Genomic DNA, 18,332 nt, shown 5'->3' on the forward strand with positions numbered 1-18,332 from the left:
TTAGCTAAAACTACAGAGTAAAATTCTAAACTATACACACCCTTACAACTCGAAGAATAAAACAAGGCAAAGCTCTGGACATTGGGGGTTCTGAATCAAGCCATACTGCAATAAGAAGGAACAGGAGAGGCAGTAGGTTCTCTCTTCCCTTTATTTCCTCAGTTGGAGGCACAAGGAGAGCGAGGGCTTATGCAAGGACCAACAGATACTGCTTTCAAGAATTCTCTGACTCCAGGCGCACGGAGCACAGTGCAATACACGTAGGGACCAGCACTCGAAGAATTTCTGCTTTTTCAGTTTACTTTTTTAAAAACATAAGAAATTACACACACATACACAAAACTACATTACAAGAATGCTAAGGTTAAGAGGCTGCTAAGATACTAGTATCATGTAACAGTTCCCTGGTTCGGCTTATGTTAAACTAGGTAAAATGGGGGTGCTTATTAATTAAGGCCTAGGACTTTTTTTCTAGGTATGTTGCCTTATTTGACTTTAATTTTGCTTAGTTTTCTTTTAATCTTCTCACAGACCTCTGAATTAATTTATTAAGGTGAGGTTCTGTGTCAGTTACCTTACTTAAATCTTGAATTAATATCTACCATACTGTAGTCTCTTAATCCACTAATTTTTAAATTGAGGACCTATGCCTGGGATGATGCTCATGCAAACCTAATGCTCGTGCCCAATGACCATTCATATTTTCCCCTATCTGGTTACAGATTTCTTCTCTTACTATCTCTTCCACTGTTTTATTAGGATTGAAATTACCAGTAGATTTACCATTAGGTAACTGAAACAGATCAAAACATCCACAGGTAAAATCCTGGTGTCACTGAAGTCAGTGGCAAAACTCCCAATGAATGGAATGGGGCCACGATCTTACCTGACGTCTTCCTCTTATGCACCTATTATACATGGGATCAGTAGAGACTTTCTGGTTTAGGGTCTGGATTAGAAGCCAAGCAAAGTCTCTCCTTTGTTTTTAATTTTCTGCAACCTTATCCAAAATGTTTTGCTGTTATAGTCGCCGAATTATAAAATTGTGCCTCACCTTTTTGTAAAAAATTTTTGTCATCCACTTCACTGCGGAGGATGTCAAGAAGATTCCCAAACCTACGCCATTCTTTTTAGGTGACATATTTGGGGAACTGTCCCAGATTGAGGTGTTATTAAAGAGAAGTTTTTAGAACAAACGGATAGATTAAACAGTAATAAATCACCAGGATCAGATGGTATTCATCAAGAGTTCTGAAGAAACTCAAATATGAAATTGCAGAATTACTAACTGCAGTATGTAACCTATCAATTAAATCAAACTCTGTACCAGATGACTGGAGGATAGCTAATGTAATGCTCATATCTATAGAAAGGTTTCAAAGGCGATACTGGGAATTACAGTCAGACCTTCAGTACCATGCAAATTGGTCAAAACTATAGTAAAGAACAAAATTAGCAGTCACATAAATATATAAAATAAATAAAATATAAAAATAAATAAAGACAATATGTTGGGGAAGAGTCAAATGGCTTTTGTAAAGTGAAATGATGCCCTGCTAATCTATTACCATTCTCTGAGTCAACAAGGATGTGGACAAAGATGATTCAGTGGATGCAGTGTACTTGGAGTTTCAGAAAGTCTTTGGCAAGGTCCCTCACCAAAGGCTTTTACACAAATTAACCAGTCATGGAATAAGAGGGAAGGTGTTTTCATGGCTTCCTAACTAGTTAAATGTTAGGAAACAAAAGGTAAGAATAAATGGTCAGTTTTCACAATGGAAAAAGGTAAATAGGGAGATAAATGGTAGGGTTCCCCAGAGAGGTATACTAGAGCCAGTGCTGTTCAACATATTTATAAATGACCTGGAAAAAGGTGTGTAAACAGTGACATGGCAAAATTTGCAAACAATATTAATTACTCAAGATAGTATGGTCCAAAGCTGACTGTGAAGAATTACAAAGGGATTGATCTCAAAAAACTGGGTGACTAGGCAACAAACTGGCATATGAAACTCACTGTTGACAAATGCAAAGTAATACACATTGCAGAAAATAACCCCAGCTATACATACAAAATGATGGGGTCTAAATTAGCTGCTACTACTCAAGAAAGAGATCTTGGAGTCATCACTGATAGTTCTCTGAAAACATCTGCTCAATGCCCCACAGCAGTCAAAAAAGCTAATGGAATCATAGAATCGTAAGACTGGAAGGGACCTTGAGATTCCCCTTAGTCCAGTCCCCTGCACTCATGGCAGGACTAAGTATTATCTAGACTACCCCGAGAGATGTTTATTTAGCCTGCTCTTAAAAATTTCCAATAATGGAGATTCCACTACCTCCCCAGGCAATTTATTCCAGTGCTTAACCATCCAGACAGTTAGGAAATATTTCCTAATGTCCAACCTAAACTGCCCTTGCTACAATTTAAGCCCATTGCTTCTTGTCCTATCCTCAGAAGTTAAGGAGAACAGTCTTTCTCTCTCCTCCTTGTAACAAACTTTTATGAACTTGAGAGCTTTTATCATGTGCCCTGTCATCTCTTCTTCAGACTAAACAAACCCAATTTTTTCAATCTTCCCTCACAGGTCATGCTTTCTAGACCTCAATAATTTTTGTTGCTCTTCTCTGGATTGTCTCCAATTTGTCCACATCCTTCCTCAAATGTGGAATCCAGAACTGGACCATACTCCAGTTGAGGTCTAATCAGGACAGAATAGAGCAGAAGAATTACTTTTCATGTCTTGCTTACAACACTACTGCTAATACATCCCAGAATGATGTTTGGGTTTATTTTGCAACAGTGTTATACTGTTGACTCCTATTTAGCTTGTGATCCACCATGACCTCCAGATTCCTTTCTAGAGTAGTCCCTAGGCAATCATTTCTCATTTTGTATGTATGCAACTGATTGTTCCTTTCTAAGTGGAGTAATTTGCATTTGTCCTTATTAAATTCCATCCTATTTACTGCAAACCATTTCTCCAGTTTGTCCAGATCATTTTGAATTTTAATCCTATCCTCCAAAGCACTTGCAACCCCTCCCAACTTGGTATCTTCCGCAAATTTTGTAAGTGTACTCTCTATGCCTTTATCTAAATCATTGGTGAAGATACTGAACAGAACAGAACCCTGCAGGACCCCACTTGATATGCCCTGATAATTTTGGGTGAAACTATACCAGGCAAATTGGGTGAAACTATATTAGAATTGGAAAAGGTATAGAGAAGGGATACAAAATGATCAAGAGTATGGAACAACTTCTCTATGAGGAGAGATTAAAAAGACTGGGACTGTTCAGCTTAGAAAAGAGACGTCTAAGGGTGGGGGCAATATAATCATGAATGGTGTAGAGAAAGTGAATAAGGAAATGTTTATTTACCCCTTCACATAACACAAGAAGCCAGGGTCACACAATTAAATTATTAGGCAGCAGGTTTAAAACAAACATAAGGAAGTACTACTTCACACAATACAAATTAAGCGTATGGAACTCGTTGCCAGGGGGTGTTGTGAAGGCCAAAAGGATAATTGGGTTAAAAAAAGAATTAGATAAATTCATGGAGGATACGAAATGGATCATTTGATAACTGCCCTTTTCTGTTCATTCTCTCTTAAACATCTGTCACCAGCCACTGCCATACAGAGCAGTCATACAGAGCGATCTGGATCGCTTGGTAAGCTGGGCACATTCAAACAGGATGATTTTAAAACAGTCAAATGCAAAGTTATACATCTACGAGCAAAGAATTCAGGCCATACCTATCGAACGGGTAACTGCTTCCTGAAAATCAATGACTCTGAAAAAGATTTAGAGAGCATAATGGACAAGTAACTCAAGTCTCCCAGTGCAATCTTGAGTTCCTTTAAGTTACAGACATCTCTCTTTCTTTCTTTCTTCTCTCATTTTTTTTTTAAATTACTCAAACTGGAAGTATATGCCAGATTTTTTAAATTTTGCAAAAAGTTCTCCTGTACTCTGTTCCAAATTATAGTTTAAAGCCCTTTCAGTTTTGAACAAGGAAAACTGGTACCTCCTTTACTTAAGTAAAGACCATATAATCTAAGTCTCTGCCTCTTAGCAGAAGGCATTTCAAAGCTCTGTCAAACCAAAGCTTTCTTTTCTACATTATCACCTCATTCATCCATGTCAATGTGGTCTGTTTTTCTTGGCAATAGACCTCTGACAAGAAACCTTCATCAATAGGCTGCCGTTTTCTCTTCTCTCCCTAAAGTCATCTGAGCCCATCAAATCTTTTTTCTTGTGTCGGTTTCCAAATGTTTGTATTAAGTGGAAATTCACCAGCATTTTCTAGGAGCATAGATTCTAAGAGGGAAAAGACCTTTTAAAAGTTATCTAGTCCATCTCTTTTGCCAGTAGGGGACCTCTTTTGTCCTTATTTTTTTCCTGTCCTGGCACCTGGGAGGCAGTGTACCATCCCGTTCTATCTGCACCAAATGATCTATGGTTCTTTTATAGTGCCCATCACTGTAGTATCTAAGCATCAATTCTGAGCCATGATTTCATTATCAAATCACGTGTCAAAACCACTTCTCTCTCCTTCCCCTTGACTGGTCATCTTTCAATGCTTACTTTTCCTTCACTAGTTAAGACTAGTATTTTCTGCCTCTCCCCAGTCTCATTATCCTCTAACTCAGCAAGTGCAGAATATTCTCAGGAACTCATTTATTTGCTATTCACTATGCTCAAAGACTGCTATGCCTGGCTCTGTTCAACACTCACATCTGTAACGATTCCCAAACCTCCTGGTGCTCTCTAATCTCCCACACAGTTTTTAAATGAAGCCGGCTAAACAGATCACAACTAGCCCTAAAAAAACCTCACCAAACCAGCACTTTTAATGTCAGCCATTCATACAGAAAATACAGACCCTGTACTTGTTTTTCCCATATCTCACAGGCACATCTGAGGTCATCTGCTCAGTGCTAACTAAGCTAACTGTCTGACCTTTATTGTATTGTTTTTAATTCATATGTTTATTAGTCACTAACCAGTGCTCACACTTCAAAATGTCCCCCCCCAGACTGTGCAGAAGATGAAGCACAGAATCTTTCCTTAGGGCTGTGTTCCTCCTGCACATAACACTTTTTATGGCACAGCAAAACTAGAGGGAAAATGACCAGAGGCAAATCCCATTCAGGTTTTACTACTATTGCTGAGTGCCATGTGCAGGAGTAACAGTGCAAATGTGATTCTTCTGCAAGGGAATTTCAAACGTGGTGAAAAAGAGAGGAGAGGGCATGCAGGGTGGAATAACTGCACACCCACCCCAGATGTACAGCTGATATGATACCCTGTATTATAACAAGGCAAAACCATGGAATCAACAGAGCCATTCTTTAGCAAATAGCTGTTAACAATCACTTCTAAAGAATGGCTTACTACCTATGAGCACTTGTAAAGCACCTATACTTTATGATGTACTACAAAACTTTTAATAAGGAGCTCTCCCACAAAAACGTTCCATCACAGAGGACTATTCATGAGACAATCCCTCAGTAATATACTTCCCCCTCAAAATAATCATTTCTACATCCTTCCCCCTGAAAATCTAACTTCTTCCACTTCCATCCCAGCCCAATAATGCTCCCAACCATGGTTCCTCAGAATCCCATGAATGGAACACTAGGCAGCTCCTGCAGTATTGGCAACTGCATATCCCCATGGCTCAAGGATCTTGGGAAGGATTAATGGCATGATTCTTAAATTTAATTGACTGCATCTTTATAAATTGTGGTGAAAGATAGGGACAGAGAGTGTCCCAAGCCTTCTGAAGTGAAAGTAGAGCCACAGGGTTTTGCTACCACCACCTTTTGGCCCTAGCGAGTGGTGTACTTTTGGGGGGTAATCTTCACAATTAAAAGGAGCAGAAACTAATTTATTATTAATTATTATAACTATCATTAATTTTATTTTTGTTGTTTAAAAAAATGAAAGCTAGTTCATGGAACCAGAGGCTGGCTCAGTTAACAAGGAGATCCTACAAGCTCCCTCCATCTCAGTGCAAAGCACATACCATACTGACTTTAGTAACATGCATTACAGTAAGGTAAAGATTGCAAAATATAGAAATATCTATGCATGTGTCCGCTTAATTTACATGGCACATCTATCTAGGTACTTATATGATTCCCCATCCTGTACGTCTGAAAACCTATACAACAGTTTAACCTATTCTTAAAAATACAATAAATATGCAGGAGTTAAAGTGAAGAAAGTTTTGTATTCTGGCTTCTGGCTTTATAGTTAAGACATATGACAACTTAAACCAGCCAAATGGATAAAATATTAAACTTAAAGTAATTATAATTGAGATTTACTATTAACATAATATATGGAGTAAATAAGCAAAAGAGGCTAGTTTAAAATAATTTCATCAGTATCTAAATAAAAAGTAAGCTCTCAATGCACACGTCACTGAATAGAATTATGGTACAACATACAACATTTAAACCTATCATTCCATTCCAAAATAGGATTTCATCTACAATTCTGAGAGAAACAGAAGCATTTACAAGACGAGGCAAGTACTTACTTTTTGGCAAATCTCCAGTACTAGATGCTGAAACTGTTCTGCTCCTATCCTGAGATGGGCTGCTCTGGTCTCTTTCAGTTACAGATGATCCCTCAGAAACAGCTGAACCACAAGCTACAGATTCTAAAGCTCCAGAGAACACTGAAGCTGAAAATTCAGAGAACTGTGACTCAGAAATTTTATGACGTCCATTTGGCAATTCACCATTAAATTGTTCATAGGAGCTACTATAAGAATAATCACTTTTTGCATTTGGCTCATTGAAGTTATACTCCTCAGGGTTTGGGCAGTCTTCCTCTTCCTCATCTTCATCTTCAACCTGTTGTTCCAATAAGAATGGGCCATTTACAATATGGCCATTTGTTTTGGGGGATTCTATCCATGTAGGGTCTGTGTTGACAAGTTCCTGTTCAACATCATCATCTTTCTCAGTGTTTTCTTTTTCTGTGTCTTCTTTTTCCTCCTGATCTTCTGCTTCACCTTAAGAATGTAATGAACAACATATTAGATAATACATCAATATACCTTTTTGAAAAGATGATTTTTCATGATCTTTAACTCCTCAATAACTACTGGACTTCAGTGTAAAGAAACAATGAATATTACTCGAATCCACAAAGATTTCCAACTTTAAGTTAAAGTCTTTTCATTTATTCGGCATCTCATTTCACTCTTTATTTGGAAATGCTTGTCTATTACAACTCTGATTATTTTCCAATTTCAGATTCATGTTTTAAAAAAAATATTTTCAGCAAAGCTAACACATTATTATTATTATTATTCACAATTTGTATTATGGTAATGCCCAAAGGTCACAATATGCTAGGTGCTGCACTAATGCTCAGGAGAGATGGTCCACCTCCAAAGAGCTCACAGTCTGCAGCCCTGATCCTGCAGGCTGTTACGTATGTGTGGACAGCTGTACTTGTGTGGAGCCCCATTGAATTCAAAGGGACTCTGCATGGGCATAATTAGAACCCTACCAAATTCACGGTCCATTTTGGTCAATTTCATGGTCATAGGATTTTTAAAATCATAAATTTTGGGTCAGGACTCCCAATTTGAGAAACGCTGGTCTCCCCCATGAAATCTGTATAGTATAGGGTAAAAGCACACAAAGGACCAGATTTCATGGCGGGAGACCAGTTTTCACGGTCTGTGACGCATTTTTCATGGCTGTGAATTTGATAAGACCCTAAGCATAAAGATCTGCCCAATCAGGATAGCTTGCAGGCTCAGAGTCTACACTGAAACAAGACACATGTGGACATAGCAAACAGCAGGAGAGAATGAGGGAGGAAGGACAAGGATAATCATAAATAAGATCATAAAGTTACGTAGTTATGTGTACAACTTAGTGGCTCCTAATCTCTATTTGTTGATATAAACAAATAAAGCATCATATAAAGACCAGCAGAAATATGTCTCAGGAAGAGATCTGAAGAAGAGGGCAATGCCCTTACTGATTAGTTCAAGGGGAACATTCCATGTGTAGGGGGCAAGGTAAGAGAAAGTCCTAGTAAAGCTGAGGGAGACGAGGCCAAATAGGCATTAAAAGCTAGCATCACTGCCAGAATGAAGGGAGTGGTGGCAATGAGTAAAGAGTGGATAAGCAGGGAAGGGCAGAGTTATGGAGGTCCTTGAAGGCAAGAACGAGAACCCTGAATCTCATACAGTGGCAAACAGGGAGCCAGTAGAGGGCCTCAAAGAAATGCAAGATATGGCCAGAGCAAGTGACAAGAAAGGTGATCCTAGAAGCAGCATTTTACCTGGAATGGAGAGGGGCAATGTGAAGGTTGGGGAGACAAGAGAGAAGTTGGTTACAGGAGTGATTTTCAACCTTTTTTTCTTTGCGGACCCCTGTGGAAATGTAGGTGGGGACCCCTTTAGAAATCTTAAACAAAGTCTGTGAACCCCCATAGGTCCACGGACCGCAGGTTGAAAACCACTGGGTTACAGTAATCAAGACATAATGAGGGCCTGAAAGGGAGTTTTTAGCAACATGGGAAGAAGAACAAAAGGCTTATCTTAGAAATGTTATGGAAGAAGCAGCAGGATTTGCAGATAACAATAATAGTAATAAATTACTTAGATGTGCACAGAAAGAGAGGTGGAATCAGAGATGACTCTATAGCTACATTAATTTTATGTAATAAAGATGCAATTTATTGTCCTGTTACTTCCTCAGGATGCTTAGTTATGTCAGCATTTGTAGTAATAATAGATTTTCAGGACCTAAGCCAAATGATTTGTTAACATTTAAATAAAGTCTCTTTAATTAAGGTTGTTTTTACCTCAAGGCCATTTGATCAGAGAAAACTAGGGCAGTCAAGCGATTAAAAAAATTAATTGTGATTAATCGTGCTGTTAAACAATAATAGAATACTATTTATTTAATATTTTTGGATGTTTTATACATTTTCAAATATATTGATTTCAATTACAACACAGAATACAAAGTGTACAGTGCTCACTTTATATTATTTTTATTACAAATATTTGCACAGTAAAAAACAAATAGTATTTTTCAATTCACCCAATACAAGTACTGTAGTGCAATATCTTTTGTCATTAAAGTTGAACTTACAAATGTAGAATTATGTACAAAAAAACCTGCACTCAAAAATAAAACAATATAAAACTTTAGAGCCGACGAGTCCATTCAGTCCTACTTCTTGTCCAGCCAATAGCTCAGACTAACAAGTTTGTTTACATCTGCAGAAGATAATGCTGCCCGCTTCTTGTTTACATTGTCCACCTGAAAGTGAAAACAGGTGTCCACTTGGCATTGTTGTAGCTGGTGTTGTAAGATGTTTACAAGCCAGATGCACTACAGATTCATATGTCCCTTCATGCTTCAACCACCATTCCAGAGGACATGTGTTCATGCTGATGATGAGCTCTGCTCGACAACAATACAAAGCAGTGTGGACCAATGCATGTTCATTTTCATCTGAGTCAGATGCCACCAGCAGACAATTGATTTTTTTATTTTTTTTGGTGGTTTGGATTCTGTAGTTTCCACCTCAGAGTGTTGCTCTTTTAAGACTTCTGAAGACATGCTCCACACCTCGTCCCTCTCAGATTTTGGAAGGCACTTCAGATTCTTAAACCTTGGGACAAGTGCTGTAGCTATCTTTAGAAATCTCACATTGGTACCTTCTTTGCATTTTGTCAAATCTGCAGTGAAAGTGTTCTTGAAACGAACAACATATGCTGGATCATCATCTGAGACTGCTGTAACATGAAATAGATGCCAGAATGCGGGTAAAACAGAGCTGGAGACATACAATTCTCCCCCAAGGAGTTCATTCGCAAATTTCATTAACACACGATTTTTTTAAAGGAGCATCATCAGCATGGAACAACATGTTTTCTGGAATGGGTGGTTGAAGCATGAAGGGGCATATGAATATTTAGCATATCTGGCACGTAAATACCTTATAATGCCTGCTACAAAAGTGCCATGCGAACGCCTGTTCTCACTTTCAGGAGACATTGTAAATAAGCAGGCAGCATTATTTCCCGTAAATTTAAACAAACTTGTTTGTCTTAGCAACTGGCTGAACGAGAAGTAGGACTGAGTGGACTTGTAAGCTCTAAAGTTTTACATTGCTTTGTTTCTGAGTGCAGTTATGTAACAAAAAAAAGTCTATATTTGGAAGGTACATTTTCACAATAAAGAGATCACACTACAGTACTTGTATTAGGTGAACTGAAAAATACTTACCGTATATACTCGATCATAAGCCAGTTCGTATATAAACTGACCCCTCCAAGATGGGTAAGTAAAAATGGAAAAATTTTATGACCTGTTCATAAGTCGACCCTATAATTCAGGAGTCAGCAAACTTTGGTTCCGGGGCCATCAGGATAAGCCACTGGTGGGCCAAGATGGTTTGTTTACTTCGAGTGTCCACAGGTACGGAGGTAAACCTAAGTAAACAAAGTGTCCCAGCGCACCAGCAGCTTACCCTGACAGGCTGGGACAGCAAGTGGTGGGGAAATTTTTGGGGGGGCGGGGGGGCAGAAGCTGGGGCTCAGAGCAGTAACCCCTGTAACTACCCCCCATATGACCCCACTCTAGCCCGGAACCCCCGCACTCTCCCCATCCCATCCCTTCCCACCTTATCTGGGGACAGTCAGGGGAGGATGTCTCTGGCCTGGCTGGAGCTGCTCCAGCAGGCTGGGAAGTGCGGCCGCAGCCTGCTCCAGCGGGCCAGACCAGGCAGCACGGCCGCAGTATCTTCCAGTGGGCTGGGCCGGGCAGCACAGATGCAGCATGCTCTGACAGGCTGGGCAGCGCAGCCACAGCCTGCTCTGGGGGGTGGGGTCGAGCGGGACAGCTGCAGCCTGCCAGTCCCAGAGCTGCAGTTGCTTCAGAGCCTCGGGGGAGAACAGCATGGCCAGAAGTGGAGAAAGACTGGCCCCGTCTCTTCCCTTCTGGCTCTGCTGGCTGTGCTGCCTCTCCTTGCTCCCTCCATTGGGGGCAGAGGCTGTGTCCCATCTCTCTCTCTCTATACCCATTCATAAGCCAACCCCCTTCTCTGGTGCTTCTCTTTTTTACTAAATAAAATCAGCTTATGAACGAGTATATACGTATCATTTTCACAGTGTAAATATTTGGAATAAAAAATAATATAAAGTGAGCACTGTACACTTTGTATTCTGTGTTGTAATTGAAACCAATGATTAAATGGCTTATTTAGTCACACACTGACTCCCCAGCCCTAACCCACACCCTGCAAAATGGCTAAGACAAGTCTTTTCTGGCAAGCATCCCTCCATCTGTTAAGGAAACAAAAAGAAGCAAAGTTATTCAGGAAAAGAAAAAGGATCTGCTCTTCTGGCTCAGATACTGTCATGCAGTGTGTATTATCTGCTGACCAACTGGCTGGTCTGCAATGTCTTTGACTCCACTTTCTTTGGGAGGGAAAGTAGAAGTATCTAGTTGTTGTGGCGGTGACCTCAGGAGGTGCACACTTCTTCCTTGTTTATATGGTCCTTTGGGGTTGAAATTCAAGCTGATAATTTCCCAGAAGACAGACCACCTCAGTAATCTTTGGATCAAATTGGGGATCACACGTTTTGCATCCCAACTTTACTGTCCAGCCAACCCTGGTCGAGTGAGGTCAATCTAAACACTCATGGGGCCCTCTTACCAGGGAACTGATTCTTTGTCATATCCACAGCTCCTGATATTGTGTGCCAAATGCATGGCAATGTTAAAACAAGCATCCTAGAGGTTGAAAGCTGCAATCAATCCAATGAAGGTGCTGAGCATTCTGAGGACAAGGATCTTCTTTGGTATAAGGAAAAACTTAGAACAGAAGCCTGACCCTCTGTAAGGACAAGGACCCTCCTCTATTGCTTTGAGAGCTAGGAGAGAATCCTATTCTAAAAAAAAAGCTTATTATGACAGGGTTTCTGAAAAAGGAAATGGAAGGTGGGTGAATGGTAGGTGTAAATATGGAAATGAATCCCACAGCCAAATGATATCATGTTAGGACCCGTTTGTCCAATTATAGTCAGTTCCATCATGCCCTCCGATACAACCCCTATTGGCCAGGAAGAGGTTAATAAGAATCTGTGGGCTCAGTAACCCAAACCCCATTACACCTGCGAGAAGTGTCAAGCCTAGAGGGAGGCATTAAAAGAGGAAAAAGCCCAGCTCAGTACGGGCTGACTGGCAGAAGGAGTGGGAGGGCCTAGCTGGGACCACGGGAAACAGACCGACAGCCTGGAGCAAGGCCAGGCTAGGCCAGAGGCTATCCTGAAACTGCTAGATGCCAGAGCTTCCTTGGGGTAGGTAGATCTGGTGCAGGACCTTCATATTTGCCTTTTTCACCGTAACTAATCTACTTTCCTTTGGGGATCTGTAGAGGAGTGAGCCCAAGAAGGCCCTGTAAGAAAGGGACTAGAGACAGGAAGAGGGAGGATTTAATAGCCAGAATGTATCTGCTTACTACAGGATCCCCAGCAGGAACCCAACAATAGAGGGTGGGCCTAGGTTCCCTTATCAGCCCACTGAGGATAGTGACGTGAAGATCCCTGGAAGCAAGGATCCAGGCCTGTGACTAAACTACTATTGTGCTGGACTTGGTTTACTCTGGAAGGGGTCGGACTATACGTGACCTGGCTGAAGTGCCAAGTCATGAGAGGAAGTAGATGACTGCAGGGCCAGAGTGGTTGTAGGCAGGGAAGACCCTACTATGCTACATGCAGCTGCCAGGGGACACGCTGGCAGTGAGCTACTGATCTATACTCCCAAAATAGGAAAATACAGTTCCCAAATAGTAGGCAAGAAGAGAGATGGGAGATCTGGTAGAATGATCAACTCGCAGCTCCTAACTGGACTGTCAAAAGGAAAACTTATTAGTTGCAGACAAATACAACAAGGAGCCAGGGCAGTAGAAGATTGACTCTTCTGAAATTTTTGTCACTTCCTTTGGGGCTCAGAAGGCCTCTAGTGCTATTAATAATCCTGTCTCTAGGGAAGGACTGAGATCTATTATATCTCCTCTTTATTGTATGGATAAAAATATCAAGGGATCATAGTATCAATAGGAAATCCTTGAGCATGTGCAGGGACTCATCAGTCTTCTCGCTGAAGAGGTTGAGCCATCAAATGGACAATCCTCCACTATGGCTTGGACTTCCCTCTGGATTCCAGATGACTGAATCCACAAAGTTTGATGCATCACTACTGATGTTGCTATCCAGTGGGAAGCTGTATTGGCAGCATACAACACTGTCTGCAACAAGGACCTCGGCTGAGCTTCAGTGATTAAAGACTGGAACTGCTCTCTGTATTCCTGTGCAATTTATCAATAAAGTCTATGAATTTATTATAATTAAAATCATTTTTGGCCTTGGGAACCTGACAGTTCAAAATCCTGAGTTGCAGGTTTGCAGATGAATAATTTTTTCATCCAAGCATTTCAGTTCCTTTTCATATGGTGTCATCCAAGGGCTTGTCTACAGCGTGGTGTAACATGCTACACAAATGTCAGATTTCAAAAGTACACTAATGTGTTGCACATTAATCGGTCTATGTTGACCCTGCTGGTGTGCATTAAAAGTTCCCTAGTATGCTTTAACCTAGTACTGTTTCAAACAGCACTATGTTAAAACACATTAGTAAGGTCTACACAGACCAATTAATGCATCGCATGTTAGTATTCTTTAGAAATCACCCCCTCACACACACACACATAGAGCACGTTCCCCCACTGTGTACACAAGACCTTAAAGTGGTGCTGCTTACTCCATTCATTTGTGGCCACCACAACTAGTAAATCTTGGACCAGGTGGGAAAAGAGGTATCCCACCCCCTTAAGATGGCACAATACTTTCTGTTCATTCTCTTGGACACTGGAGAAATAATTACTGGCGTCTGCCAGAAAGATGTAGTAGGCTCTAATAGCACCTCATTAACAGGCAGAGCACTTCATCCTAGCATGGTAGTATGTCAGATGTCGAAATGTTTATGAGGTGCTTCCTGAATATACGTCAGAGGAATCTGGAAAGTCTCAGCTACTCGTTTCATTAGGTCCTGAAAAATCCTATAATTGTTCGGACATGGTAGTGGTGAAAGAATCATTGCCTCATGTGAAGAGGAGGTGGCAGAGGCAACGGCTTGTGGAACTTACATGTCTTCCTCTGTGGGATGTTCTTCCTCCGCTGACTGCTCCTCTAATTGTTGGGTTCGCACTGGTCGTTCCTGAGACTGAGTGGGCTGACATCTCTGAGTCACCCACCCCCCACCAAGAACATGAGGATGTATGAGGTAATGCTTCCTATAAATAGCCCAGGCATTCGAAAAAGGCGAGTGGGGGGTACTATATGAAAAGAGATGGGGCCCAAGCAGGTGGGTACCATTGCACTTGGTAAGGCAGAAAACTCCACCCACAGAATCGTGCTACATCCTAGATCCTCTTTCAAACTGAGTATCAAGGGATGGCTCCCAAAGGGAGAAATCAGGAAAATCTAAAACCACCTTGATGTCAGTCTGATGAAAACTATGAGACCTCAGACTCAAAAGGAGGAGAAGCAGAGGCAGTAGTGGTAAGCAGTAGAGTCTGACTTACAATCAGTACCAGAGAGTCAGTTGGTAGTGGTGGAAGTCTTGTAACTTGTAGCTGGGACAAATATATATTTTGTGACAAAATGGGGTTCAGGTTCACCAGATATCTGCAAATCACTCAGTACCAGTGCTGGCAAAGATGTGTGGTCCCTGAAATGAAGTGATCAGTACCAGTGTACGTGGTGCCGAAAGTCTATCAGTGCCAAGTATTTCCCCAGAGCCAAGGGCATTATTGGTGCAGAATGTTTACCCAGTGTCGGTGACTTTGCCAGAACCAATGGTTTACGTAGTGGAGAAGGTTTTCCCGATGACAACAGAACAGATGCAGTCAGCATCAACTTCTTCAGTAATGATGGGGGCTGTGCTCAGTGAGATTCTGTGTGCCGAAATATTTTTGTTCCAATACCGAACTGTCAGTATCTTCTGCCTTCAAAGCTTCATCAGTACACAAACTAGGATGTTACGTCTCCATAGCAGCAGAGAATTTCACCCTCCCCTCTTGCCCTGAAGATTTTGGGGGGTGCGTAGCGGGGGTTCTGCTCCTCATCTTCTTAGAGAGTGTCTCCCATTACCCTTTCTTAACACCCCTGGAGACTGCCTACCATATTCCTTTCAGGACTGTGCCCTGGATGGATACCGTGTTCAATGAGTCGCTCTTCAATTCTGGTGTCCATTGTACAGGGGGTCAGAGGGATTCAGATCTAAGGCTGTCCATGTGGAGCAAGCTAACAAATACATTTTTAACCTTGCTTCCCTGTATTTTGTTGGTTCTCTTAGGGTACGTCTACACTACCTGCCGGATCGGCACGTAGCGATCGATCTATCAGGCATTGACTTATCGCGTGTAGTGTAGACGCAATAAACCGATCCCCGATCGCTCTCCCGTCAACTGCTGAACTCCAGCTTGGTAAGAGGTGGAAGCAAAGTCGACTGGGGAGCAGCGGCCGTCGATCCCGCACTGCGAGGATGCGAAGTAAGTGATTCTAAGTTGATCTAAGATACGTCTACTTCAGCTATGCTATTCTCGTAGCTGAAGTTGCATATCTTAGATCGATCCCCCCCCCATCCCCACAAAGTGTAGACCAGGCCACAGAGAACATTTTGAAGATGTGGCAATTCGCAGGGATGTGTGACTCTCCTAAATGAAAAAAGCAGTGATCATAGAATCATAAAACTGGAAGGGACCTCGGGAGGTCATCTAGTCCAGTCCCCCGCACTGATGGCAGGACTAAGTATTATCTAAACCAGGGATTCTCAAACTGGGCTTCAGGACTCCTCAGGGGGTCACAAGGCTATTACATGGGGGATGTCAAGAACTATCAGCCTCCATCCCAAACCCTGCGTTGCCTCCAGCATTTATAATGATGTTAAATACAATAAAAAGTGTTTTTAATTGATGTGGGGAGGAGGATCGCACTCAGAGGCTTGCTATGTGAAAGGGGTCACAAGTACAAAAGTTTGAGAACCCCTAATCTAGACCATCCCTTTTTTATAGATAGGCCCTATATTTGCCCTTTTCCAGTCTTCTGGAGTGTCTCCTGTCTTCCATGATTTTTGAAAGATAATTGCTAATGGCTCAGATATCTCCACAGTCAGCCCCTTGAGTATATTAGGATGCATTTCATCAGGACCTGGTGATTTGAAGACATCTAACTTGTCTAAGTAATTTTTGACTTGCTCTTCCCCTATTTTAGACTCTGATCCTACCTCATTTTCACTGACATTCACTATTTTAGATGCCTAATCACCACCAACCTTCTTGCTGAAAACTGAAACAAAGAAGTCATTAAGCATCTCTGCCATTTCCACATTTTCTGTTATTGTCTCTCCCCACCTCATTGAGTAATGGGCCCATTCTGTCCTTGGTCTTCCTCTTGCTTCTAATATATTTGTAGAATATTTTCTTGCTTCCTTTTATGTCCCTAGCAAGTTTGATCTCGTTTTGTGCCTTGGGCTTTTCTAATTTTGTCCCTACATACTTGTGTTATTTGTTTGTATCAGGGGTCGGCAACCTGCGGCACGGCACGCGAGCCGATTTTGAGCGGCATGCAGCTGCTGCCACCGTCCCGGCCCCTAGCCTAACTCAGCCCCCCCGCCTATCACTCTCCCCTGCAGGAGCAGGAGGCAGAAGCTTGGTTCTGCAGCAGCCAAGCTTCCCCCTCCCCCCTTTCTTCCCCCAGCGTGGTGCTTTCCTGCCCCACCTCTTCTCCGTCCCTGAGCCAATCAGTTGATGGTCCTTGCGAGGGGGAGGGGGAAGAGCGGCAGCATGCAGGCAGCTCCGCAGAGGATGCAGAGAGAGATAGGGACGGAGCCTGGGGGAAGAGGGTGGAACAGGGCATGTCCCTTCCAGCCCCCTGCAGTAAAAGCCACTCAGGGCATGGGGCAGGGAGCACCCCCACGAGCCAAGCACCCCAGCCCTCTGCCCTGCCCCTCCCACTCTCAGCCTTCTGCCCTGCACCCCCGTATCTCTGCCCTGACCCTCACACACACTTAGCATTTTGCCCTGCACCACCACACACACTCAGCATTCTGCTCTGCACCCCCCATACCCCTCAGCCCTCTGCCCTGACCCCCCCCCACACTCAGCATTCTGCTCTGCACCCCTAATACGCTCTGCCCTGACCCCCGCACACATCAGCTTCTGTTCTCTGTACCCCATACCCGCAGCCCTCTGCCTCTGACCCTCCCACACACTCAGCATTTCTGCTCTGCACCCCCATACTCTCTACTCCTGACCCCCCACACACACTCAGCATTTTGATCTGCTTTCTGCACCCCCATTACCCCCAGCCTTCTTACCTGCCCTTCCCCACAACACTAAGCATTCTGCTCTGCACCCACCCTACCCGGCCTCTTGCCCTGACCTCCCCACAACTCAGCATTTCTGCTCTGCACCCCATACTCTCTGCCCTGACCCCCCCCAACAACACACAGCCCATTCTGTCTCTGCACCCCCCGATACCCCCAGCCCTCCTGCCCTGACCCTTCCCCACACACTCAGCATTTCTGCTCTGCACCCCCGCATACCCCCAGCCTCTGCCCTGACCATCACACACAACAGCATTCTGCCCTGGCACCTTCCATCCCCTCAGCCTCTGCCCTGACCCCGCCACCACACTCAGCATCTCTCCTCTGCCAACCCCATTATCCCCCAAAGCCCCTCTGCTCTATCCTGGCCCACATACTCAGCATTCTGCCCCGCACTCCCCCACACCTCAGTCTCTTCTACTCCTGACCCCCACCACAACTCGCATTCTGCCCTTCACCTCCCTATCCCAGGCCCTTTGCCCTGACCTCCTACACACACTTAGCATTATTCTTGCCACCCCCATACCACTTGCCCCTTTACCCCCACACACTCAGTCATTTCTGCTCTGCCCCCATACCCTCTGCCCGTACTCCCCCCACACTCAGCTTTTCTGGCTCTCAGCCCCTCATACCCCTCCTGCGCTAACTTCACCACACACTACTCAGCATTTAGCCTTGCACCCCCGCATACCCCAGCCTCTGCCTTCTGACGCACCAACACACCACAGCATTCTGCCTGTGCATCTCATTTCCCTAGCCTCCCTTGCCGCTGACCCCTGCCACACACACTCCAGCTTCTGCTCTGCAACCCCATACCCTCCAGCCTTCTGGCCCTTGACCTGGCCCTCTGCAGGCTTCTGCGCACTCCCCCACCTTCCAGT

General features: G+C 43.1%; 1 protein-coding gene across 10 annotated transcripts in view; it reads right to left on the minus strand.

Annotated features, from left to right (window-relative positions):
- SRPK2 (SRSF protein kinase 2) overlaps positions 1-18,332 on the minus strand; it is a 323,924-nt gene that overhangs the window by 63,776 nt on the left and 241,816 nt on the right. For all 10 annotated transcript variants that reach the window (XM_075064668.1, XM_075064662.1, XM_032787351.2 and 7 more), the window contains one exon: positions 6,558-7,037. In XM_075064668.1, the coding sequence (XP_074920769.1) occupies positions 6,558-7,037 (480 nt within the window). The remainder of the gene's footprint in view (positions 1-6,557; positions 7,038-18,332) is intronic.

Source organism: Chelonoidis abingdonii, chromosome 1 (assembly GCF_003597395.2).
Source record: "Chelonoidis abingdonii isolate Lonesome George chromosome 1, CheloAbing_2.0, whole genome shotgun sequence".
In the NCBI taxonomy this organism is placed as follows: Eukaryota; Metazoa; Chordata; order Testudines; family Testudinidae; genus Chelonoidis; species Chelonoidis abingdonii.